Below are 26,363 nucleotides of genomic sequence, written 5' to 3'. Positions count from 1 at the left end.
GCATATTCACTGCTTTCCCCTTCCACCGCCATCTGATTGGTTGCCATTGGACCACGCCCCCACCCTCAGAGTGTCTGTGCTTGGTTGGAATCACACATGCTGTGTGTCCTGTGGTGACAAAAAAACCCAAAACATTTGGCTTAGGGTCCCTCCTGTATTGATACCAGCACAGAAAGCCAAGACTACATTCCCCAGCCATGCTCTCATCTTGGCTGCAAGAGGAACCATATGCATTTAAAAAAATAAAAATAAAAAAAATATAAATTCTATAATATATATTTTAAACGAACAATTAAAAAACTGGCATGCGTTGCGTGCTATGACTAAGAGCTACTGCCAGCGATGCTTTTAATGTGAATAAAAGCTACGAAAAATATCCCTATGGTGTGAACAGTCCTCTTCATCTCATATTCTTGTTTGGATACTGGACATTTGGGAGTTAAGTATACTAGTCCATGATAAAGTCCGACAGCTGAAAGCTGGTAGTCACAAGCTAGGAAGACCCATGCTTATTGGGAGCCCCGCCAGCCTAAAAATAGCAGCCTGCAGCCACCCTGCTTGGCTTCGCCCCCTCCCGCACTTCACTCACACACTCACCTATCCCCAGCCTTGCATTCCTCGCTGCACTGACGTCCTCAGCGCCATGGTCCCGCTCGGTTCCACCCCGCACTCCACCCCCCGCACTCTGCCCCCCTCACACATTCTCGGCTGCCGAACGATCAGCTGATCACCCGGCGACCGGCTGCTATGAGCGATCAGCTGATCACTTGGCGACCAGCTGCTGTGAGCAATCAGCTGATCGTTCACAATAGTCTGCCGCCGGTAAAACGAAAGAAAAAAAAAAAGATTCCGTTGTGTTGTACGATCCGTCACACAACGCAATGCAACGGCTGCCGTTCAACGCAAGTGTGAAAGTAGCCTTAGGGTGATAAGTTAATGGCAGACCACAGCTGCCAACAAGTCCTAGATTAGTAATGGGAGGTGTCTATAAATCCCCCCATTACTAATCTGTACACAAAAACACTGAAACAATCCTTTATTTGAAATAAAAGACAAAAACACTCCGTCTTTAACTACTTTATTAAACCCCCAAACACCCCTGCAGGTCTGATCTAATTCACATGAGATTCCACAACGATTTCAGCTCTGCTACATATCTGAAGTCACAGAGCGTGATCATGGAATGTGACCACCCGCTGTGAGGTTTAGGGCTGCTTCTCACTTGCGAGTTTCTCGCAGTAGAGCAATGCGAGAAAATCTGGCATTGGAATCGGACACATGTTAGTGAATGATTCAGCTCACATTTGCGATTTTTTTTCTCAGTCCAAATCGGACTGAGAAAAAAAAAAAATCGCAGCATGCTGCTTTTTTGCGAGTTTCTACTGAGAGTCTCTCCAATGCAAGTCTATGGGAGCGTGTAAAAAAATCGGATGTCACGGGACGGCACTCACACCATCCTAGTGACATCCGATTTTCTAAATACATTTCTCGCATGTTTCCTAAAACACTGGAAACGAGTGATGTCTCACAATGTCTGTCAATCACTATTCTCTGTCAGTCGGTCTCTCCCTCTCGGTCTCTATTCTCTCTCTGTCGGTTGGTCTGTCGGTCGGTCACTATCTCTGTCCCTCACTCTCTGTCCATGTCGGTCTATCCCTCTCCCCCCCTCTCTCATACTCACCGATCCCCGATCACCAGCGCGGCACGGCGTTCACACTGCTCCGGCGGCTTCTCTTTTGAAAAAGCCGGCCGCTCATTATTCAATCTCGTATTCCCTGCTTTACCCACCGGCACCTATGATTGGTTGCAGTCAGACACGCCCCCACGCTGAGTGACAGCTCTCACGGCAACCAATCACAGCAGCCGGTGGGCGTGTCTATGCTGTGCAGTAAAATAAATAAATAAATAAATGGGAAAAAAAAACGGCGTGCGGTTCCCCCCAATTTTAATACCAGCCAGATAAAGCCATACGGCTGAAGGCTGGTATTCTCAGGATGGGAGCTCCACGTTATGGGGAGCCCCCAGCCAAACAATATCAGCCAGCAGCCGCCCAGAATGGCCGCTTCTATTAGATGCGACTGTTCTGGGACTGTACCCGACGCTTCCCGATTTGCCCTGGTGCATTGGCAATTGGGGTAATAAGGAGTTAATGGCAGCCCATAGCTGCCACTAAATCCTAGATTAATCATTGCAGGCGTCTATGAGACACCCCCAATGATTAACCTGTAAATTAAAGTTAATAAACACACACTGAAAAAATCCTTTATTTGAAATAATAAAACAATAACAAAGACCCTCGTTCACCACTTTATTAAGTACCCAAAAAATCCATCCATGTCCGGCGTAATCCATGGAGGTCCAGTGTCGCTTCCAGCTCAGCTACATGAAGGTGACAGGAGCTACAGAAGACACCGCCGCTCCTGTCACCTCCACGCAGCAACTGAGGTGAGAAGCGCGATCAGCTGATGTCGCTCAGGTTACTCACAGCCACCGCTGGATCCTCCAACAGTGACAGCAAGTCGCCCGAGTGACAGCGATGAAGTCACAGGTGAGTTGCGGTCATGGGGGGGGGGATCCAGCTGGCGGCGGGTAACCTGAGTGACAGCAGCGCTAATCGCGCTGCTCAATTCAGTCACTCAGGGGATTAGCGGTCACCGGTGAGTCCTTCACGGATGACCGCTAATCAGGACGCGACACAGACAGAGCCGCGGTATAACAATGAAGTCGGGTGAAGTTCACCCGAGTTCATTCTGATCGTGCGGCTGTCTGTGTCTGCTGTCAGCGGCCATTCAGCTCTGCTACATGGCTCTGTCTATGTCTGCTGTGAGCGGCCATTCAGCTCTGCTACATGGCTGTCTGTGGCTGCTGTCAGCAGCCATGTAGCAGAGCTGAATGGCAGATGACAGCTGCTGAGAAAAAAAAAAAAGGATCATACACGCATTGTATAAAGTTTGGGTGAGTATTGCGGGTGCTCGGATTTTTCAACAGTGAAATAACGACCATAGGCATGTGCGTTTTGGTCGTTATTTCTCGTACGAAACATCCAAGCACCCGCAATACTCGCCCAAACTTCGCAAGTACCCGAGCACTTTGATGATTGATGAGTAAAGAGCAGTGGGGAGCATGCTCGCTCGTCACTACATCTCAGTAAAAAGTAGTTTAGCACTGTGCTACCTGTGAATAAAAGCTAAAATAGGACCTGGTGGCCGGTCCAAGGTAAAAAAGGATGTGAACAAGTTGATGTCTCATTAAACAGTCAAATATATTTTCATTAAGCCTAATAGGTGCTTGTGGAATACAACGAGGATCATTCTGTTCCAAAAGCAAACTCTTTCCCCATTTGAAAATATTTCTGGGCCTCATTCATATGTGAGAAGACCCTATTATGGATCTTGCAAGTTGAATAATGCTCATCAATCCCATAGGTAACACATATTGGGTAGGTAGTACTGCTAATGCTTAGTATAATAAAGTTTATGATCCCATATATATGCTAAACAGAATACTTCAGTACCTTTTATGAAACGATAAAACCAAGCAGAATTAAGTTATACCACTTGATTCGGCCAGCCACAATAGTCCAAGCTCCTCATTTGACCCCTTTAGAAAATTGTCCATCTGACCTAATATGCTTTTGGTCTCTTGTGTAAATGTGTGACTTTACTTTCCCTTTGACTAGAATTCATCAATACAATAACTAAAACTAAGAAGGAACTATTTCTCTGTGTGAAGTCTTTGATGGTTAAGAAGATGGGATTTCTGTCCAAAACATCTTCCACACTCTGAACAAGTAAATGGTTCTCAAAAAAAGTAAGTTCTCAAGTTTGTGAGCTCTCTGATGTGTAACAAGATGTGACTTCTGTGTAAAACATTTCCCACAATCAGAACATAAAAATGGCTTCTCCCCTGTATGAATTCTCTGATGTGTAATAAGACGGGATTTCTTTATAAAACATTTGTCACATTCTGAACATGAAATATCTTTCTGCCCCGAGTGCCCTTTCTGATGTCTAACTAGATCTGATTTCTCTGTAAAACATTTTCCACATTCAGAACATGAAAATGGCTTCTCTCCTGTGTGAACTCTCTGATGTGCGCCAAGTTGTGATTTATTTGTAAAGCATTTCCCACATTCTGAGCATAAAAATGGCTTCTCCCCTGTGTGAATTCTCTGATGTTTAAGAAAATCTGATTTGTTAGTAAAATATTTTCCACATTCTGAACATAAAAATGGCTTCTCCCCTGTATGAATTCTTTGATGTCTGACAAAATTTGATTTATCTGTAAAACACTTTCCACATTCTGGGCATGAAAATAGCTTTTCGCCTGTGTGAATTCGCTTATGTCTAACAAGATCTGATTTCTGTGTAAAACATTTCTCACATTCGGAACATAAATATGGCTTCTCCTCTATTTGAGGTCTTTGTTGTTCACCATCACTTTTGTTATTTTTATTTGACTTAGCAGTCTGTGATGAATCAGAAGATAAGAACTTTGGAGAAGGATCAAATGATAGATTTTTACTGTGAAGTCCTGGAGGAAATTCTGTGGTAATGGTGTGGTCTTCATGTGTAGCTGGTGGGAAACCATGAGCATCTGCTGCAAAATCTGAAAATATAAGATTTTTCTCTGAGCTCCTGGTACAGTCATCTGTCAAGAATGAAACTGTTTTTATTATTTTTCAAAATCAATGCCTGGAAATAATATTATTAATTAAGTCATTTTGCTCCCATGGTACCCCAGTTGTGGCATCATGTGAACTATCTGAAATCGCTCCTGACAAATGACTGAGCCGCAGTTGTGAGTGGTGATGTCAGTGAGTTCACTTGAGGTCACAGCTGCATCCTTTGGCAGAAAAATGCAAAAAAAACATGTTTTTTGATGCAGTTTTCTGATATGAGATGCAGATTTGGTGCAGGAATCTCTACATTTAACAACAGAAACCTGATCCAAAACCCGCGTTGCAATTTTGGAGTGTTTTTTTTTCTGCCAGGAGATGTAGTTATGGTGCAGAAATTTGCTACAGAAATTTCAGCACCAAATTTGTATCTAATGGCAGAAAAACGCTGCAAAAATGTGATTATTCACTTGAATGGTGCCAATTAATCAGGTAATCTGGCACCGTTGAACTCAATGCTGGATTACCGGATTTGAGTTCAATGCGTTCACCTCAGGTCAATTTACCTGAGGTCACAGCTGGGATACCGAGGGAACTGCCAGCCGCGACCTCATGTGAACTCACTGACGTCACCGCTCACAGTTGCGGCTCCGTCACTATATACCACAAGGCTCAGTGCTAGGTCACGTTTTCTAATGTGACTGCGCAATGCGACTTCAGATGTAGCAGAGATGACATAGTTGTGTATGTGGATTATGTCGGACCTGCATGGGGTGTTTTGGGGGGTTAGTAAATTGGTGAAAGAGGGAGTTTTTTCTTCTTTTTTTAAATATAAGATTTTTCTCTGTGTTTTGTGTTTAATCCTATAGTGTTTATTTATTTTTACTTACACGATTAGTAATGGAGGGGTCTCATAGACCCATCCCCATTACTAATCTCAGGCTTGATGACAGCTGTGATTTCTTGACATATCACAACTGTCATTAACCTCTTATATTAGCCCGATTGCCACCACACCTGGGCAATTAGGAGAAGCTGGGTAAAGTGCCAGGATTGGCGCTTCTAATGGATGCGACAATTCAGGAGTGGCTGCAGGCTACTATTTTTAGGTTAGGGTGCAGGCCTAATAACCATGGACTTCTCCACCTGAGAATACCAGCCAACAGCTGTCTGCTTTAGCTTGGGGGGGGAACCACATGCTGCATTTTAAAATTATTTAAACAATTTTAAACAACCCGCGTGGGATCCCTCGTATTTTGATGCACAGCCAAGATTAAGCACACAGCGGGGGGATGAAGCCTCCAGCTGTCTGCTTTATCTCCACTGGGTATCAAAATACGGGGAACTCACTGCCATTTTTACCAATTATTTCTTTTTTACACTCCACTCCAGTAACCCAGACAGCTAGTGTGAGGGCAACCAGTCACAGACACTGTCATAGAAGGTGGGCAGCGGAAGCAGTGAAAATTCATGAGCGTTAATGAGTGGACCTAAAAGAAGTGTGACGGCGGCGTGGAAACTCTAAGTATAATCCCCATTTTCTTACCTTTTGTAGCTCCCTAGCTCTTACTAACACCATTTCACAGCACACAAGTTCAGGTCCCCATAGACTTATATGGGGTTTGGGGTCCAGGCTCATGTTCGGGTTCAAATCCGGTCCCAAACCAGACTTTTGAAGTCTGGCCGATCCCGCCAAACCCGAACATCTGCGGGTTCGCCAACCTGTATTTGTAACTTTTATTATTAATTATTAATATTTATTTATAGAATACCATTTATTACATGGTGCTGTACATGAGAAGGGGTTATACACAAAATAAATTTACACAGACAGACTAGTACAGAGGCAAGAGGGTCCTACCCTTGTGGGCTTACATTCTAAAGAATTTCCCTGCACTTAGTGGTCACTACTCACCGATGAGGTTATCTGTAGAAATCTCCTCTTTAAACCACTCATCGCCCCTCACATATGTCTCTGTAGTATTAATATGGGGCAGATCTGAACCCTGAAACAAATATTGTAAAAGTCACAAAAAAATTGAGAAATCATAAGAAGAAGTGTAAATATCCTAACTTAACATGACGATTAATGATGGGTGGACATGAACTGTAAACATTGCAAAGAATACATTCTCAATTACAATTTGCCAAAGGCAACTATATTAAAATTGTAAACCTATTGCTTCTCCAATAAACTGACATCATCAGGGTAGACAATAGATTCACAATTTTAATATAGAGAGCAACAATGGATTATACCATAGCCCACTACTAATATTGAGAGTTGCCTTTTTCTAGCCACAATATACTAATTGTTGAGAGGCAAGGGTATTACTGCTACAAAGAGTAAGAGAAACAAACACCCATTGAAGCTCATAATTGGTTTTAATAATGTGTGCTTTTGAATTTATAATGCTAAATATTAAAAGTTATGTTTTAATTTATAAAATTAGTCTTTAGTTTAGAGGTCTTTAGTTGCCTTTGGCAAATTGTAATTAATTATCTATAGCCCTAAGTTGACTAAGAACGGCTTTTGTTCAAGAATACATTCTCCACACCATTTATCCACCTCCATTAGCCTAACAGTAAAGGCCCCGTTACACACAACGACATCGCTAACAAGATGTCGTTGGGGGTCACGGAATTCGTGACGCACATCCGGCCTAGTTAGCGACATCGTTGCGTGTGACACGAACGAGCAACCGCTAACGATGCAAAATATTTACCAAATCGTTGATTGTTGACATGTCGTCCATTTCCAAAAGATCGTTGCTGCTTTTGGACACAGGTTGTTCGTTGCTACTGAGGCAGCACACATCGCTACGTGTGACACCCCAGGAACATCAAACAACACCGTACCTGCGTCCTCTGGCAACGAGGTGGGCGTGACTTTTCTGCGGCTGCAATCCGCCCCTCTGCTTCTATTGGACACCTGCCGTGTGACGTCGCTGTGACGCCGCATGAACCGCCCCCTTAGAAAAGAGGCTGTTTGCCGGCCACAGCGACGTCGCTGGGAAGGTAATTATGTGTGACGGGTACTAGCGATATTGTGCGCCATGGGCAGTGATTTTCCCGTTACGCACAAACGACGGGGGCGGGTGCTAGCGATGTCGCTGCGTGTAAAGCGCCCTTAAGAGTTAGTAGATTAATTATGGTACAAATTCTGACCCTCTTATGCACATGGTGCCTCATAAATCTGGATTCTTATGTGCAGGCAAAGTTTTTACACTACGCAGTGATCCAATTTGTGCTCTTTTTCGCGCAAGTCTTACTTTACTACCTGTATAAAGGCCGGATCAAGGGTGATGCCACCATTCTATTTTGGGCCTGGTGCAGGCTGCCCCAAGATAGGTTGGCGCAGGGCGCTCTAACAGAGCCTGGCGCAGAGCGCCGTAACAGCCTGGCCCAGAGTGCCCCAACAGAGCCTGGCGCAGGGTGCCAAAATGGTTCAATAATCTGCTGGGCACTCTCTCTTCTCTACTATGCACTTTTTGGGGTGCAAAAAATAAGAATTATTCTTACCGTTAATTCGGTTTCTAGGACCTTCCACGACAGCATAGGAGATTGTCTCTCCCCGCCCTAATTGGGACAGGAAGCACAAGAGAGGTTAAAAGGACCCTTCCACCTACCATAGCCAGTGTCTTACAAAGAACCCATAGCATATGAGAAGTACAAACATATCCAGGAATATTGAGGATAAGGGAGGGAATTACGTGCTGTCGTGGAAGGTCCTAGAAACCGAATTAACGGTAAGAATAATTCTTATTTCTCTAGTCCCTTCCACGACAGCATAGGAGGAATACCAACGAATTGATACCTAGGGGGGGGGGACCACAGCCTGCAGGACCTTCTTGACAAAAGCCAAATCCCTGTTGGAATCCAGATCCAAACGATAATGCTTCGTGAAAGTATGGAGGGAAGACCACGTAGCCGCCTTGCAGATCTGCTCAGAAGAAGCCCCTGCCCGTTCAGCCCAGGAGACAGAGGTAGCCCTGGTGGAGTGCGCCGTAAATCCAGTAGGCGGAGACAGATGCTGAGCGAGGTAGGCATCTCTAATGGCCCGCACAATCCAGTTGGCGACGGTACTCTTAGCCACCTTCCTGCCCTTATTTCGACCAAAGGGCTGGATAAATAGGTTATGATCAATACGCCAAGGTGCAGTAATATCTAGGTAGCGCAACACTGTCCGACGAACTTCCAAAGAATGGAACACTTCCTCCCCCGGAGTCCTAGGATGCTGACAGAAGAAAGGCAGGACGATGGACTGAGAACGGTGAAAATCCGAAACCACTTTGGGAAGGAAGGAAGGGTCCAGCTGAAAGACAATGCTGTCATCTCTGACGGTCAGGTAAGGCTCCCGAATAGACAATACTTGAAGTTCCCCGACTCTCCTAGCGGACGTAATAGCCACGAGAAAGGCAGTCTTGTGAGAGAGAGAACGGATGCTACAGGAGGACAGAGGCTCAAAGGGCGACTGAGATAGTCCGGTAAGGACCACATTGAGATCCCAGCAAGGTGTCAGGACCCTCTGCCGCGGACAGAGCCTACTAGCGGACACCAAGAAACGGCGGATCCAGCGATGATCTGCCAGAGCCGTGTCAAAGACTGCACTGAGCGCCGAGACCTGCACCTTCAGGGGGCTGGGCCAAAGGCCTAAGTCCAATCCACTCTGGAGGAAGTCGAGAATCTGCGCAATGTTAGGCCGGAGCGGGTCAGGAGGCCGAGAACCACACCAGGAGGAAAATCTCATCCAGATTTTATTGTAAATACTATTAGTCACCGGTTTACGGTTGTTCTGTAGAGTAGCCACGACCTTGTCAGAAAGTCCTTGGGCCTTCAGTACCCGGGCCTCAGAAGCCAGGCAGCTAACTTGAGTTTCTCGGGGTCCGGATGGAATATCGGACCCTGAGACAGTAAACTGGGGTCTGAACCCAGGAGGACCGGTCCGTCGATCCCGAGAGTCAGGATCAGGCTGTACCAACTCCGCCGCGGCCACAGAGGAGCTACCAGGATAGTTGCGGCTCCGTCGTCTCTGATCTTCCTCAGGGTTCGTGCGAGAAGAGGAATTTGGGGGAAGGCGTAGGCGAGGCAAAAGGACCAATTGTGGCAGAAGGCGTCCACCCCCAACGCATTGTCTCGAGGGTTCAGGGAGAAAAATGTTGCGACCTTGCAATTTCCTGCTGAAGCAAAGAGGTCTACTTCTGGAGTACCCCACCTTGCCACAAGAGAGCAGAACACTGCTTGGTCCAGGCTCCACTCCCCTGGGTGAACATCCCGACGACTCAGGAAATCTGCTTGAAGGTTTAGGGATCCCTTTAGATGGACTGCAGAAAGGGATAGCAGGGACCGTTCTGCCCAGTGGAAGATCCGGGATGACACAGACTTCAGGGCGCCCGATCTTGTACTGCCCTGATGGCGGAGATGTGCCACTGTGGTGACATTGTCTGAGTAGACCAGGACGTGAGTGTCCCGGACGAGATCCTGAGCAGCAAGGAGGGCTTCCCTGACCGCCCTGAGCTCCCGGTAGTTGGAGGATTGGGAGCTGACATAAGGACTCCAGACCCCCTGAAATGGGGAGTTTGCCACCATAGCACCCCATCCCCGCAGGCTGGCATCGGTTGATAGTGTAACCAGGGGCGTCCGAGTCCAGGCAACCCCCACCTTCAGGTTGTTGGGACGCAGCCACCAGAGAAGGGATGAGGAGACGGTCCCTGAGAGGCGAAACCGTTTGTTCAGGGAGGAAGGGAGTCTGTCCCAATGCGCCAGGATATGATCCTGTAGACAACGAGAGTGGGCCTGAGTCCACATGACTGAGGGAATGCAGGACGTCATAGAACCTAGAGCCGACATAGCCGCTCGAAGGGTCGGGCGAGCCTGTTGGCGAAGCGTTGAGATTTTGGTTAGCAGGGTCAACCTGTGGTCTCCCGGGAGAAAGGATGCCTATCTGTCGGAGTCCAGCAGCACTCCGAGAAACCGCAGAGTGGAGGAGGGTTGCAGCTGGGACTTCTTGAGATTGGGGATCCAGCCCAAGGAACGAAGAATGCTTAACGACTTCTCCACATGGCTCCGGAGAGTCTGAGCGGAGGGAGCCACGAGAAGAAAGTCGTCCAAATACGGAACCAGACAGACACCTTGCAATCGTATGAAGGCGACCACCTGTGCCATGATCTTTGAAAAGATCCTTGGAGATCCCGAAGGGAAGTACATTGAATTGGAAATGAAGCATCTCCTCCCCGTGCAGAACCGCAAACTTGAGGTATTGCCTGTGACACGGATGGATGGGCACATGGAAGTAGGCATCCTTCAGGTCTATTGAGGCCATCTGGTGGTGCAGACCTATCAGTGGGATAGCCGATTTCCCTACTCCATCTTGAAACGCCGGTATCTGACCTGCCGGTTGAGACGCTTCAGTTTGATCATAATCCGGACGTCGCCAGACGGCTTTTTAACAAGGAAGAGACGGGAGTAGTGGCCTACCCCTCCTTCCTGACTCGGGACTGAGGAAACGACCCCCGAGTGCATTAGCTCCTGAATCTTTGAGTACAGGAGGGCCTGCGAACCCTGTGACGCCAGAGCCGTGACTCGGAGGCCCGGTAGAGGGGGGGAGATGAATTCTATCAATAGACCCTCGGACACGATCTTCAGGACCCATTGGCAGGTGGTGATGGACTGCCACTGGGGAAGAAAGGCCGAGAGTCGTCCCCCTACCCGAGCCGAGTCACGGTTTGTCCTGCTGAGGATGTTGTTGATGGAAAGGGATGAGAATGTTTCTCCCTCTTCCCTTAGGATAGCTCCACCGGCCCGACTTCCCTTTCCCCCTGGGCTGGGAGGCCTGAGGCATCGGGGAACGAAAGGACCACTTCCTGGAGGGTTTAGGATCTGGCAAGGCCTTACGATCATTCGCCTTGTCCAGAATGTCATCCAGGGCAGGCCCAAACACCAAATCCCCTTTAAACGGAAGGGAGCAAAGTCTCATTTTGGAGGTGGAGTCTCCACTCCAGGCCTTAAGCCAGAGGGCACGTCTGGCAGAGTTAGACAAGACCGAGGTCCTGGCAGCCAGGCGGACCGACTCCACCGAGGTATCCGCCAAAAAACTGGTAGCTTTCCTAAGTAACGGAAGGGATTCCAGCAACTCATCCCGAGGGGTACCCTGGGAAATATGAGCCTCCAACTGGTCGAGCCACCTAAGTAGGGACCGGGAGACACAAGTGGAGGCAATATTGGCCTGAATGGTAGAACACGATGCCTCCCAGGATCGCTTCATGAGGCCCTCGACCTTCCTATCCATCTGATCTCTAAGCTGGGAAGTATCTTCAAAGGGGAGCGCCGTTTGTTTAGCGACCCTGGCCACCTGTACATCCACTTTGGGGACCTCCCAATGCAACCCAGAAGCCTCCAGGGGAAAACGGCGCCTGGGGTCACCCCGAAAACGCTTCTCAGGAAATTCCCATTCCTGAGAGACAATATCCAGAATATTGGCATGAACCAGAAACCCTAATTGTTTGACGGTTTTCAGGCCAGCGAACATTTCATCCTGGACTGAGGGAAGAACCTGCACCTCCTCTAACCCCATAGTGCTCCTCACCGCCCCAATAAGATCCCCCAAATCTTCTGAGGGGAAAAGGAAGGACTGGTCAGACCTCCCGGAGGAAGAACCTTCGTCGGGACCCTCCAAGGCGGAATCAGCCTCCTCATGATCAGACGGGGCTGACTGGAGTTTCCTTTTCTTTGGGGGAGAAGGGCCAGGAGCAGGGAGGGAGGCTAGTGAGGCCTGAATCTCCTGTTTCATCATGGACCGCAGCTCGTCTACCAGGGACGGTTGTTCAGCCCTAACAATCTGGTCCGTACACTGTTGGCAAAGCTTCTTATCCCAGACTGCAGGGAGCTTTTTTATACAGACTGGACACTTTTTAATCTTTTCAGTCCTTTCATAGCGGTCAGGATTATCAGACTTCTCAGACTTCTCTGACTTGTCCCATTTGTCAGATTTCTTAGCAGCTTTGTCCTCCTGGAAAACACTGACCAGAAGGAGCCATAAATACCAGCCTGAGACCATGCATGAGGGACCACCCCCCTCCTTACTTACTGTGGCAGGGGGAACACTGGGCTCTGCAGATGCAGATGCAGGGGAAGACATGTCAGGAAGCACAGTAGAAGTCCTTACCATGATTCTGAAGTCTTCAGGGTGGCCTTTATGTAGAAGGGCCTGCCCCCCCAGTGACAGGGAACGTTCCCCGCCTCCCGCATCAGGTCCCTGACAGGCCGTGGAAGCGACGGTGTGTCCGTCACGCTGCCTCCGCGACCGGAAGTGCCCATACCGGAAGTCGCGAGACCGGAAGTCCCGCCCGCGGTAGCACTTCCGGGTCGTACTGCAGCGTGCATACAGGAGGCGGCCGGCGGCTCAGGGAGGACGCCGGCCGGGGAGCTACACAGCCCGCAGCACCCCAGAGGAGCTCCGGAAGGCTGGAGCAGTGGTCCCACACAGGGTGAGGGAACAGTATGGGAGGAGCGGCGAAGGCCCGACCGATACTGCCCGGCTAAGGTAGGGGAAAAAAAAAAAATATCTATACTGCAGTTCGCCGGCCACCACAGCATAGGAGAAAAATAAAACCTCTCCATGCCCCATGGGGACAGGAAAGACACTGGCTATGGGAGGGTCCTTTTAACCTCTCTTGTGCTTCCTGTGCCAATTAGGGCGTGGAGAGACAACCTCCGATGCTGTCATGGAAGGGACTAGAGAAAAATGAAGAGAGAATCAAATAGGGAATGTGGATGTTGCCGTGGTGCTGCTGGAGTAGTTGCTTCAGGAAGAGGAGGTAGTCTGTGCCTGCTACGTGCCAAAATTAAACACCTTCTTCTGGTGCACAAATGTGACATGACATTCCGCCCAATTTCGTAGGTCTGAGTACCGCTGGATGAATGTTGAGGTCGGAACAAATAGAGGCAGTTTTATTTTTTTTAAATCAGGTTCATTTTTATTTAACATCAAAATTATACAACACATAAAATAATTCCCTCCATAGAAATATCACAGAAAGGGAAAAAACCTTTAGTCAATAAGAAAAACCACACAAATAACATAATAAACAATGCACCCGCAGTCCACGTCTCATTTCAATATGGGTCTCAAAGTGCATATTATTTCCCAATATATTCTCCATAGTATAGCTTACCCAGCATCATTATGACATTATATATATATACACATATACATACACGCACGCACGCACGCACACACATATACATGCACACACATATACATGCACACACATATACATGCACACACCTTCCAGCAGTACGCATATCACCCTATTTGAGGAAATTTGTTAACCGGTCAGAAGGAGAAGGACCTGGTCGCTCGCACTGTCCTGCAGTAACGCCGAGGAGGGAAGGCCTGGGGTATCCAACCATGCCCCCCAGATCTTATAGAACTTTTTCAATGCATTTCTTTTAAGGTATACTCCTCTCTCCAGTCGAAGTATAGCGTTTACTCTTTCCCTAAAATCCCCGATGACCGGAGGCGCTGGGTCCAACCAGTGGTAGGCCAACAGTTTCCTAGCCTGGTACAAGAGACGCGTAATACCGACCATTACCGGCGAACTCAAGTCCACCCCCCCCTCCAGTAGACCCAGGATACATATAATAGGTCTTGGCTGTAGACGGATATTGAAAACTTGTCTAACCAAATCTAGTACTGCCCTCCAGTAATCTTCAATGTTCCCACAGGACCACATCATATGCATCAGATTCGCACCTTCCTGTCCGCACCTAGGACACAGATCATCCATCCTAACTCCCATCTTATGCAATAGACTAGGTGTCCTATATACTCTATGTAACAGGAATAGCTGCGACAGTCGTTGGCCTTCAGATACAGCAAGGCTTGGAGTCTGAGACAGGACCTCACCCCACTGTTCCTCTGTCATAGGGCCTAGGTCCCTCTCCCACTTCTCTCTAGCCTGCAAAGGGAATTTGTCGAGGTGTCTAGATAACATCACTGTATACAACCTAGAAATAATACCATAGGAGCGATCAGATGTCAACAATTCAGTAAGAGTGTGATTCCGCTCTATCCTAATGTCCATACGACGTGTCTGTGTCTCATAGGCATGACGGAGCTGCAGGTATTGGTAAAAGGAACTGTGCGGTATCCCAAACTCAGCTTGAAGCTGGTCAAATCTTTTAAGTATATTATTCTGAAGAATCTGAGACACCTGATGCACCCCCCTGCTCACCCACATTCTCCAACCCGGGAGTCTCTGCAGCTCCGCCAGTCCACGATTATGCCATAAGGGCCAGTACTCAGTCATTCCTGATATTCCCAGCAACTGCTTCCCTCTATCCCACACCTTGTACATCAATGATAATGTTGGATATAATGTTCCTCCTCTGGGTGAGTATCCTGCATCCAAAAAAGCCACTGGGTGTCCCCATTCTGCAAGGCCCCTCACCAATTTGCCCCCAGCGTCATATGCCTCATCCTTTCCCCACCCCCTGAAGTGCTGCATCTGTGCCGCAACATAATAAACCCACGGGTTGGGGACTGCCAGACCCCCATCCTCCTTCCCTCTCTGCAGGGTCTCAAGGCGGATTCTAGCCTGCTGCTTTTGCCACAAGAGTTCCCGAAACAAAGTGTTGATTTTACGGAAAAATTTCCAGTGGATCCATATTGGGGCGTTGTGGAGAAGATACAGAAGTTTGGGCATCAGTACCATTTTTAGTAGATTAGCACGGCCAATAAGGGACAGTGGGAGTCGACACCAGGCATCTATCTTGTTCCTAAACTGAGCCAACACTGGTTCCAGATTTTGAGAGTAGTAATCACGCGGTCGGGCACTAACCACAATCCCCAGGTATTTAAATTTATCCACCGTCGGAATTGGCAGCCCCAGAGTACTAAAATTAGATGGGAGTGGATCTATAGGGAGCAGGGCCGATTTCTTCCAGTTTATTAGGAGTCCCGAGCGCCTACCAAATTCTATAATAATATTTATTGCTGGGCCCACCGATGTCCCCACCTCCCTGAGATACAGCAACAAATCGTCCGCATAGAGGGAAACCTTATGCTCCAGACCGCCTATCTCAAACCCCTTTACGCCAGCGGATGCACGAAGCATAGCCGCCAATGGTTCAATTGCCGCTGCAAATAGTAATGGAGAGAGAGGACAGCCCTGTCTCGTGCCCCTGGCCAAATTAAAAGACGAGGAGGTACAACGATTAACTCGAATCCTGGCCCGCGGAGAGGCATATAACAATTTGACCCAGCCAATAAATCTGGAGCCAAGACCCAATTTCTCCAAAACTACCCATAGGAAATTCCATTCAATACTGTCAAAGGCTTTGGCTGCATCTAATGACAGGACTGCTCTCTCCTTGTTTCTCCCCTCAGAACTTAGCTGTATCCCCAGGAATAAACGTCGCAAATTAATGGAAGTAGATTTATTGGGGATGAATCCAGTCTGATCCTCGTGGATCACTGACGTGATCACCCGGGACAACCTGTTAGCTAGAATTTTAGCGATTAATTTAATATCTAATGTAAGCAGCGAGATTGGGCGATAGGAGTCAGGCGCGGTCGGATCTTTCCCGGGTTTTAAAATCAGAACAATAATAGCCTCCCTCATGGATGCAGGGAGGGATCCCTTCTCCTCAGCATCTCTGAACACATCCAAGAGTCTTGGCAGCAGCAGATGGGTATATAATTTGTAGAATTCACCCGGGAGTCCGTCCGCACCTGGGGCCTTTTCATTTTGGATTTGACCGAGCGCCTCCTCCAGCTCCTCCAGGTCTATATCTCTATTCAGGGAATCTCTCTCACTATCTGACAGACTGGGGAGAGTGATCTCCTCCACAAAGTCCCGCAGTTCCTCATCCCCATAATGCGATTTAGAGGAGTATAATTGGGTGTAATACTGTTGCATGACCTCCACAATCCTCCCGCTGTCCCTCACCTCCTCTCCAGTGTCAAGTTTCAATTTGGTGATATAGGTCAATCCCTCCTGCGCCCTAGCAATTGTAGCCAAGAGATGTCCCACACTCTCCCCCTCCGTAAAGTACCGCTGCTTAAGGAAAAAGCGTTTGTTAGTGGCCAAGGAAGTCATATGGTCTCTCAGAGCTCTCTGTGCCCTCTCTAAGTCCCGCTTGGCATCATCTGTAGGGTTAGATATAAGAAGTCGTTCTGCATCACCTAAAGTGTCCGTCAGATACTTAGTGCGCTCTCTTGTTTTCGCCTTTCGGGTGCAAATTTCCCTAATATATGTCCCACGAACATACGCCTTCATTGCGTCCCACACTATATGTTTAGATGCCGTACCGTCATTTGTCACAAAATATTCCCGTATAGTGTCAGTCAGAGTGCCCCCTATCAGTTGTATCCAAAAAGGGTTGAGCCGCCAAGGTATCCCCGCCAGCCGGTCCGGGTCCCCAAGCCTTAGACGGACCTGTAGTGGGGAGTGGTCAGACACCCCCCTGGCCAGGTACGTGACTGAAGCTACACAAGGCAGCAGCTGAGCATTTCCAATGGCCAGGTCAATCCGGGACAGTGAATGATGAGAACTAGAATAGCATGAATACTGCCGGACCTGCGGGTTTCTAATACGCCAAATATCTACATATCCCACCTCCTCCATCAGTCTGGCAAGGGATGTAGCTGCCGCCCCCACTGAGATATTCCCTGTATGTAACTTATCCCAATACGGGTGCAAGTAATTATTATAGTCTCCTACTAATAGGGTGGGGACCTCAGGGAGGGAAGCAACAAAATTGAGAATACGTTTCAATGGTTCCCCTGTGTATGGCGGCGGAATATAAATTGCAACTAGAACACAGCGCACATTATGAAGGACACAGTAAAGACATACAAATCTACCCTCCTGATCCACAGAAGCTTTAAGACACTCAAACGGCACTGTCCTGTGTATCAGGACACTCACCCCCCTGGAATGTGTGGTATATACAGAGTGATACTCATGGGCTATCCATTTTTTGTGGAGCAAGTGGAGCCGCTCCTTCACCAAGTGCGTTTCTGATAAGAATATTATGTCTGGCTTAAGCTGCTGTAGAAACAGAAAAACTGCACATCTTTTAGTGGCTTCACCCAATCCTCGCACATTCCAGGCCACTATATTAACCTCCTTCGCCATAAGGGTGAGTACACATATGTAACAGCAGGGGGCAGCAAGCGGGGACCTCCGGACCCATCTGCAGCAGTTCCCATAGATGAGCATAGACCAAACAGGTGCATAAAACGAAAAGGTCAAACAACATAAAAACATACACAGTGAACCAGGACATTCCTCTCAAACAGAGGGAAGTGGGGCTAAACATAACCCTAAGAGCACATAACGGTTTAAATTCCTGAACAGTCATCAACTGCATAGTAACCTATCTGGGTGGCTCCTGCCAACCGTCCATAAGTGTTCCAGCTGGGAAACATAGCACGTTCACCTCAGCAAGTCCAACAGCAAGGAATCCGCAATAATCCTCAGCGGTGATTTCTGCGCAGTCCTTTTTCATTGGTATCGAGCCATGCGGCTGCATCCTTTGGAGTGTCAAAAAACTTTGTCCCACCATCCGCCACCACTCGCAGCCTGGTAGGGTATAGCATTGAGTAAGAGATCTGCAGCTGCCTCAGGCGTTTTTTGACATCAATAAATTGCGCTCTCCTCTGCTGGATTTCAGTGGAAAAATCCGGGTACAGTGAGACCTTATGGCCGTCAATAGCCAGATCCTTAATCTCCCGGGCTCTGCGGAGCGCAGTGTCCCTGTCCCTGAAGTGCAGTAGCTTGAGGAGGATAGGACGAGGGGGAATAGAGGCAGTTTTAGATTGGATGGCTTAGTGTGCCTACAGTTCCATCACTTTGTCTTCCACCCAGTCCCATGCTGAAAGGGCAGAGATTGCACCTTGCGGCACATGGGCATCTGTCTTCCACCTCACTCCCTTACAAATCAGCAAAGCAGTTTGAGCCCCAAGTCATGCAGCAGTCACTTCAGCTTTTTTATGACTCCGCTGCCTGGGGTTCTGTGGGCCACCCATCTTAACCTGCCCCAGAAAATGAAGAAATTGAGTGCACTGATGCCCAAGCACTTATTGTTTTTGATGATGAGTACGTGGGAGAGCTAGTGCATACGTCAGCGGACCCCGCAACACATCTCTGATAAAAACAAAAACACAGGTGTCAACTGCTGCAACTTTCTGTGAGAATTGGGTGGAAGGTGTTGTGGGCAATGATGAAGTCCTAGATCCCACATGGAGTGAAGGTCATTAGAGTGACGTGTGCAGTTCGGTAGTGGTCAATGTGACCCAGCAAAAGAGGGAGGAGGGTGCAAAAGCACAGCGGCTGGCCCCTAGCTAGTACATTGGCTGCTACTCCCCACCGCACAGACGAATGGAGCACACCAAAGCCAGCTTAAAAGAAGCTCCCTATACTCGGCCTGGACATGATGGTGTGAGGACGTCTCCTTGCAGAGCTCCTACACCCACCGCCTAAAACAGCTATAACTCGGCCTCTCCGCCGACTAATGCCTCCCAAAAAGAAGCCCCAGGTGGTACTCACTGCGGGGCCCGAACCAGCGACCCAAAAAACAGGAGGGAGGATGGAGCGGTTCCTCAGCGGGCCCTCTCCTGCCCTGAAGCGTGTGGCGAGCTGCGGCGGCAAGATGGCGCCGACCCCCACAATGCGTCCTCCAGGAGGGGAATCCCCAGGCGCAGCGGTCCGGGAGAAGTCGGCAGCCACAGGAGCGAGACGGCAGGAGGAAGTGGAGCCAGGAGTCGGAGCGGTGTGTGGGACCTCGCAGAGAGTGAAGGCGGCAGGGAGCAGGTCTGCAGCGATGCACACAGGACAGCGATGGGGGAGGTGCGGCTCCACATGGAGGAAGGTGAGGTGACTCGAAGCAGTGGAGGGGGGGCCTGAACGGAGGGATGCTGGCAGGGCCTCTGTCTATGCCGCCCCAGAGCTCAGAGAAGGAGAGCTGCCCTCTGCCCCTGCCTGAGGGATCGCATGGAGGGGATGTCCCGGCGGCTTTCCTCCCCGAGGAGGGTCCCCCCCTGGGCAGCCCATCCACCTCTTCACCGCAAGTACACCACCCCCAGGCCACACAAGACCTTCAGGCACTGAGGGAGCTCATCCTGGCCCTTCCAAGCAAGAGTGACCTGGATGCTCTAGTCCACAGAATTGAACAGTCCCACCAGCAAGCCATTTCTTCAGTGAGGGAGGAGATAGGTGCCCTAGAAGATAGAGTCACGGCCACTGAACAAGATCAGGAGTCCTTGGAACGCAGAGTATCACGCCTGGAAAAGGACTGTGAGGCATAATACACCCGGTCCAGGGACATGGCATTATTGTTGGACGATCAAGAGAACAGAAGCCGCCGAAACAATATAAGATTAAAGGGTGTCCCAGAGGACTGGCCGGCAGAGACTCTCCGTCATAAAGTGCAAGAAATATTTAATATAGTCACCGCCAGACCAACGGATGCCACGTACCTATGTGACAGAGTCCACAGAGTTGCTAGATCCTACCAAGGAGCCAATTCCTCCAATGCAAGAGACGTCCTTTGCCGCTTACACTATTTCACGGAAAAGGAACAGATCCTGAGGAAGGCCTGGGAGTTCGGACCGGTGAAGATGGAGGGGGCGACCATCAAGCTCTTCCCGGACATTTCCAGTCGCACACTCTACATGAGGCGTCAGCTTCATCCGTTACTGGCAAAAATCAAAGAGTTGAACGCCTCGTATCGCTGGGGGCACCCGTTCCACCTCATTGTCCGGAAGGGCCCATCTACATTCTTGCTGAGACGCCCTACGGAGTTGCCGGGACTGTTCAAGTTTTTGGAACTGCCTGTCTTTAACATCCCTGATTGGCTATCCTGGGAGTCCATGGGCCCCCCGACGCGGAGGAGAGAAAAGGATTCAACACCGTCGCCATCAGGGGGATGGGGCTGAAAAGTCAGCTCGGCACTGTTTCTAGCTGCAGTGGAGGTTAAACTGTGCCCATTTATGTTGGAAAGGGCCCCTGGCCTATCATTTTGGGAGGGGCTTGTGTTGTTGCACCCCTCTTTGCCTCGTTGGTGGGGGGGTCTTGGGATGGTGTTTGGTTTGGGGGGTGACGGAGGAGAGGCCGTCAGAGTTTAAAATTAGTTTCGCCTCTGGCACTTGCAAAGGGGCGGTAGTCAGATAACTTAAGGGTGGTGGGTGGGGGGGCTACATATGAGTGTTCATACCCGACCCCGTCGGTAGTGTCCTAGTAGGCCTAGGGCTGGTCCATAGGTCTGCGAGCTCCTCGTGAGCTGTCTATTCTTTTCTCTTTTTCTTTTTGCTTCTTTGTTCTCCCCTTTTCTTTTCGTTTCTAACTTTTCCCCTTTCCTCTCTCCCTACTCCCGCTTCCTTTCACAGTCTTCATCTTTTTTCCTTCCTTCCCCCTCTTTCCTCCTCCCTCAGAGCTCTCCCTGGTGGTGTGTGTGTCTGTCTTTCCCTTGTCGTCTATCCGTAGGCCCTCATCACCGACATGAAGCAGTCATCCAGACCTGACTTAAGAGTGGGATCCCTAAACGTCAAGGGCCTTCACAGTCCAGAGAAACGCTCAATCCTCATGAATCTGTTGTGGAGAAGGCGACTTCAGGTAATCTTTCTACAGGAAACGCATTACTGTTTAGACAAACCTTACCAGCTTTCGGACCGGAGATACTCTACGGTCTACCATTCCCCATCTCCTGATTCGCGGTCCAGGGGGACTAGCATCCTAATTGCGAGCTCACTGCCATGGGAGCTGATAGAGGTCAGCACGGACAAGGAGGGGAGACAGATCCTAATAAAGGGGCGGGTCCAGTCCCAGGTCTTCACTTTTGCGGCCCTCTACTTGCCCAACACGGGACAGTGTGGCACCCTGTTGCGATTCCTGAGCACCCTGGACGAGTTTTCAGAGGGCACATTGATAATTGGAGGGGACTTTAACTTTGTTATGGACCCAGAGGTGGATACTTCGAAGGGGGTCTCTAACTTGCCCAGGGCCGTTCACAGCCAGATCAGGCGTGGTTTACACGAACACCAGTTAGTAGACACATGGAGGTTGCAGCATCCGGCAGACAGGGACTACTCCTTTTACTCCGCGGTTCATGACTCTTACTCAAGGCTAGACCACTTCTTTATCAGACATAGAGACCTACACTGCCTGCTGGACGCTGAAATAGATGAAATTGTGTTCTCTGACCACGCCTTGATAATTCTTAATGTTTCCCTGACGTGCCCGATTATTAAACAGGGCCAGTGGATATTGAATACTTCGCTACTGGCTGACCAGATGACTATGCTGGAGGTACAGACTGAGGTAAAAGAATATTTTGACCTCTGCGCGGGGGGTGATACCACACCCGCCGTAACGTGGGAAGCTCACAAATGTGTAGTTAGAGGACTGTTTATAAAACATGGAGCCCGTATGAAGCGGGAGAGGAATGCGGAGATGGAATCTTTACTAGTCGACATTCATGCCCTGGAGAGGATCCACAAAGACCGGTTAGACGACGGGGCCAAAACCCTTCTCAGTCAAAAAAGAGAAAAGCTGAAATCGCTACTCTCTAATAAAGCTAAGGCCTCGCTAGCGCGCTGCCGGAGGCACTTTTACGAATTCGGTAACAAAAACAGTAGGACCTTGGCCAGGGCATTGCGGACCCAGAGGCTGAGGGGATATGTCCCTCACATACAGAAGCAATCGGGGGAGAGGGCCTCACTTCCAGGTGACATAGCTTCAGCATTTAGGGACTTTTACACTGCCCTATACTCTATTGACGACACCCTGACGGAGGACGATAGGAAGACAGCTAAGGAACGCATCCAAGACTACATAAGATCCTCAGGCCTCCCGAGGCTTAGACCGGAAGACATAGAGATATTGGAGGCTCCGATTACAGAAACGGAATTCGCCTCGGTCCTTAAGAAATCCCCCACGGGTAAGGCACCGGGTCCGGATGGACTTCCGCTGTCTTACTACAAGAGGTTAAGTCCTATTCTATCTCCTCATTTTTTGGCAGCATTCAATAACATCTCAGCATGCACATCCTCTCCATTACCCAGGGACTCCCTTGCGGCTAACATCGTGGTCATTCCCAAGGAGGGGAGGGATCCCACCTCTTGTGCCAATTATCGTCCAATCTCCCTGCTCAACGTGGACTTAAAGATGTTTGCTAAGATTTTAGCCGATCGGCTGTCCCCTATGTTAGGGGGTATAGTCCATGCAGATCAGGCGGGTTTCATGTTGGGCAGGGAGGCTAGAGATAACACCACGAGGGCCATTAACCTGATCCATAGGGCTAGGTCGGGGGGTGGATCGCTTATGCTGTTGTCCACAGATGCCGAAAAGGCGTTCGACTGAGTCGGCTGGATGTTTTTGAATGGGGTCCTTGCCTCTCTGGGACTGGGGGGCAACATGCTCAGATGGATAGGATCTCTCTATAATTCACCGTCGGCCTGCATACGGGTTAACGGGGTGCTGTCAGAGAGATTCCCAATAGCCAATGGCACGCGGCAGGGCTGTCCTCTCTCCCCATTAATCTTCATACTTACACTAGAACCCCTGTTGCGACATATTCGGAAAAACTCAAGCATCAAAGGTCCCAAGATAGGTAACGAGACCCATAAGATAGCGGCCTTTGCGGACGACCTATTATTTTTCATCACAGACCCAACCACATCGCTCCCAGCGCTAATGCAGGAATGTAAACGCTACTCCTCACTCTCAAACTTTAAGATCCACTTGTCTAAATCAGAGGCACTGAGCGTTAACCTCCCCATGGGAGTAGTCTCGCAGCTGCGGGGAGCCTTTGACTTTCAATGGGCCCCACAGTACCTGCGATACCTGGGACTCAAATTGTCAGCAGATGTGAGCTCCTTATTCAAGTTGAACTTTACCCCTCTCCTCCAAAACATAAAAGAAGATTGTAAAACCTGGTCAAGGGGCACGTTCACATGGTTTGGACGGTCAGCGATTCTCAAGATGAATATCTTCCCAAGATTGCTGTACCTCCTTCAGACCCTGCCAATCGGGATACCCAAGCCCTTCTTTAGAGAAGTCTCTTCTATGCAAACGAAGTTTCTGTGGGCAAACAAGCCGGCGAGGTTGGCACGGTCGTTGTTGTGCAGACCTAGAACCCGGGGTGGGCTGGGCCTCCCGGATCTCAAAGCATACTATGTAGCCACTCATTTAGCCAGAGTGGTGGACTGGTGTAGACACTCCAAGGCCAAACCCTGGGTGTCGGTGGAGCAGAGCTTCACTGATATTCCACTAGCGGCGCTCTCATGGGTGAATTCCCCACCTAGTACAAGACTTAGGACTCACCCCACGATTGGCGCCACGCTTTCCTGTTGTTCTCAGGAGGGGGTCCGGAGATCCCTGATCCCTTTACCCTCCCCCCTCTCCCCGATCGTTGGCAATCCAGATTTCTCCCCGGGTCTTTCTGACCCGGTGTTTCGCCTATGGATCTCCCGAAATAGATTTCGAGCTTACCAAATTGGGGTTGGGGGGCATTGGCCAACGACCGAGGAACTCCGGAATTTCCGGGTTCCCGGACCGTTGGGCTCGTGGCGTTCTATGCAGCTTCGACATTTTCTGTGCTCTCTACCAGACTACAGTCAGTTTGATAGACCCCTTACGGAATTCGAGAAGCTATACATGGAGGGGGGGACCCTTAGACACTCACTGTCCATCTCACACTCCATGCTAGACAACTCCTCGGATTTGCCACCTCCTAGATTCCTCCTGCAGTGGGAATCGGACCTGGGCCTTACACTTTCGGCCACGCAGAGGAACAAGGTTCTGTCCCTTGCTCACAAAGCATCCATCAGTTCAAAACTCCAAGAAGCCAACTATAAATGCATTTCCCGGTGGTATAGGGTCCCAACAAAACTACACAGGATGTTCCCCACAGTGGACCCGAGGTGCTGGAGATGTGGCACAGGGGAGGGAGACTTCCTACACATTTTCTGGGAATGCCTGGTGCTACAGCAGTTTTGGGAGGGGGTACGGGGAGTGATCAGGCATGTGACTGGACACACGCAGACTCTGGGCCCGGAACTTTTCCTGCTCCAACTATCTGAGTCCTCTGTCCGTGCGTACAAAGGGTCTCTGTTAAGCTTCCTGGTGATGGCCGCTAGGACGTGCATTCCTCTGAGGTGGAGATCCCCTTCTCCGCCGACATTATCGTTGTGGGCAAGTAGGGTGAACGAACTGCTGTACATGGAGGACCTGACAGCGTCTGTCCACGATAGACATGAGGCTTTTTATAAGACTTGGTTCCCATGGATCGAGTTTAAATACTCTAACGAATACGGCACATGGATTCCCCCAGATTGAAGGGGGGGCCCGTGGATGCCGTGGGAAGGAGTTGCTCTGAGAGGGTGGATCCCTGCTATGTGTTTGTTCGTGTCCCAGTCTTTTTCCCTTCCCTCCCTCTATCCCCCTATGTACCCCCCTTCCCTCCCGTTTCTCGCTAAACCTTTCTTGTCTTACTCGCTTCTTTTTTCTCTCTTTCTTTATTTAATCTGGTATTCCCGTTATATAAAACCTTTGGTAAACATGGAGAGGTCTTATTGTTGAAAATTTTCCTGTGTCACAGCTATTCTGTTATACACTGTCATGCAATGGTTGTGAAATGTATCGCAATTGATTCAGATTGGTACGATTCCATGTTTATTGTTAATAAATGTTTTTAATCTAAGCACCACCTGCATGAAGAGGCATCTGAATGCAAACATGAGATGCAGGAGAAAAAAATCTGAGACTCCTCTTGCTCCCTCTTCTACTGCGGTCTCAACCTCTTCCTCCCACTCCTGAGCAACAGGGCCACCTCGCTTCCCGCAAAGAGAAGATGTGACAGCACCACCACCACCAACAGTGTCCACGATGATCTCCACATCGTCCCATCAACGCATTCAGCTGTCCATCCCCCCCAAACACTGGAGAGAAAGAGAAAGTACCCCCCTACCCACCTACAAGCTCTGTTCCTGAATGACAGCATTTCAAAATTTCTGGACTTTCAAATGCTGCCATTCTGACACTTAAAAAACTTGTGGCTGTGGCTATCACACAGTACATGCTCACCAGCCACCACTAGTTTTCTAGGTGGGCTATCCCTGCCCGAACAAGTTTAAGGAGAAAAAAAAAAAAAAAAATTAGTTGTGCATTGCACATCGCTATTAGTGGAAAGGTCCACATAAAGTTCGGTTCGCTGAGCCTTACCGAACAAAAGCTGTGTTCAACGAACCAAACTCCGAATCCCATTTGATTCAAAGGAAGGCTAAATGTAAGGCAGAGAAAAAAACACCAAAATGAATCTTACAGTGCAGTACCACAATTTTGGCATAGCCTTTAGCTTCCTAGACTATTGACATAAGAAATATAGGGGTGGATGACAGACAGGTGTAAGGCCGGTGCTCCCATACCCCTGCCAGTACAGAAAAGACACAATTTGGAGTCTTGAGATTTTAAAACCTTTCAGACAGACAGCAGAACCCTGGCATCAATTGCCGCCACCCCCAATTCCCCGTAGTGTCTTTGCACAGCAGGGAGGTATGGTCCATGCAACACACAAAATGAGGCCTGGTATTTTTATTTAAAAAAAAAAAAAAAATCGAGATATATATGAGTGACAGGTGTAGGCGTCTTGCTCCCAGAACCGTGGCATGACAAAAGACAATTCAGAGACCCTACTTGGAGTCTCCACATTTCCAAAAATAAAGGTCAAGCAACAGGAAAAG

At 49.0% G+C, this 26,363-nt stretch overlaps 1 protein-coding gene across 1 annotated transcript in view; it reads right to left on the bottom strand.

The window, feature by feature from the left end:
• The window catches only part of LOC142312034 (uncharacterized), a 42,032-nt gene that overhangs the window by 3,522 nt on the left and 12,147 nt on the right, over nt 1-26,363 (bottom strand). The window contains 2 exon segments of the mRNA XM_075350904.1: nt 4,384-4,650; nt 6,534-6,624. Coding sequence (XP_075207019.1) covers nt 4,384-4,650; nt 6,534-6,624 — 358 coding nt within the window.

Source organism: Anomaloglossus baeobatrachus, chromosome 5 (assembly GCF_048569485.1).
Source record: "Anomaloglossus baeobatrachus isolate aAnoBae1 chromosome 5, aAnoBae1.hap1, whole genome shotgun sequence".
In the NCBI taxonomy this organism is placed as follows: domain Eukaryota; kingdom Metazoa; phylum Chordata; class Amphibia; order Anura; family Aromobatidae; genus Anomaloglossus; species Anomaloglossus baeobatrachus.
Note: the sequence above shows the minus strand (reverse complement) of the source record. Positions and strands in the feature narration are given on the sequence as shown.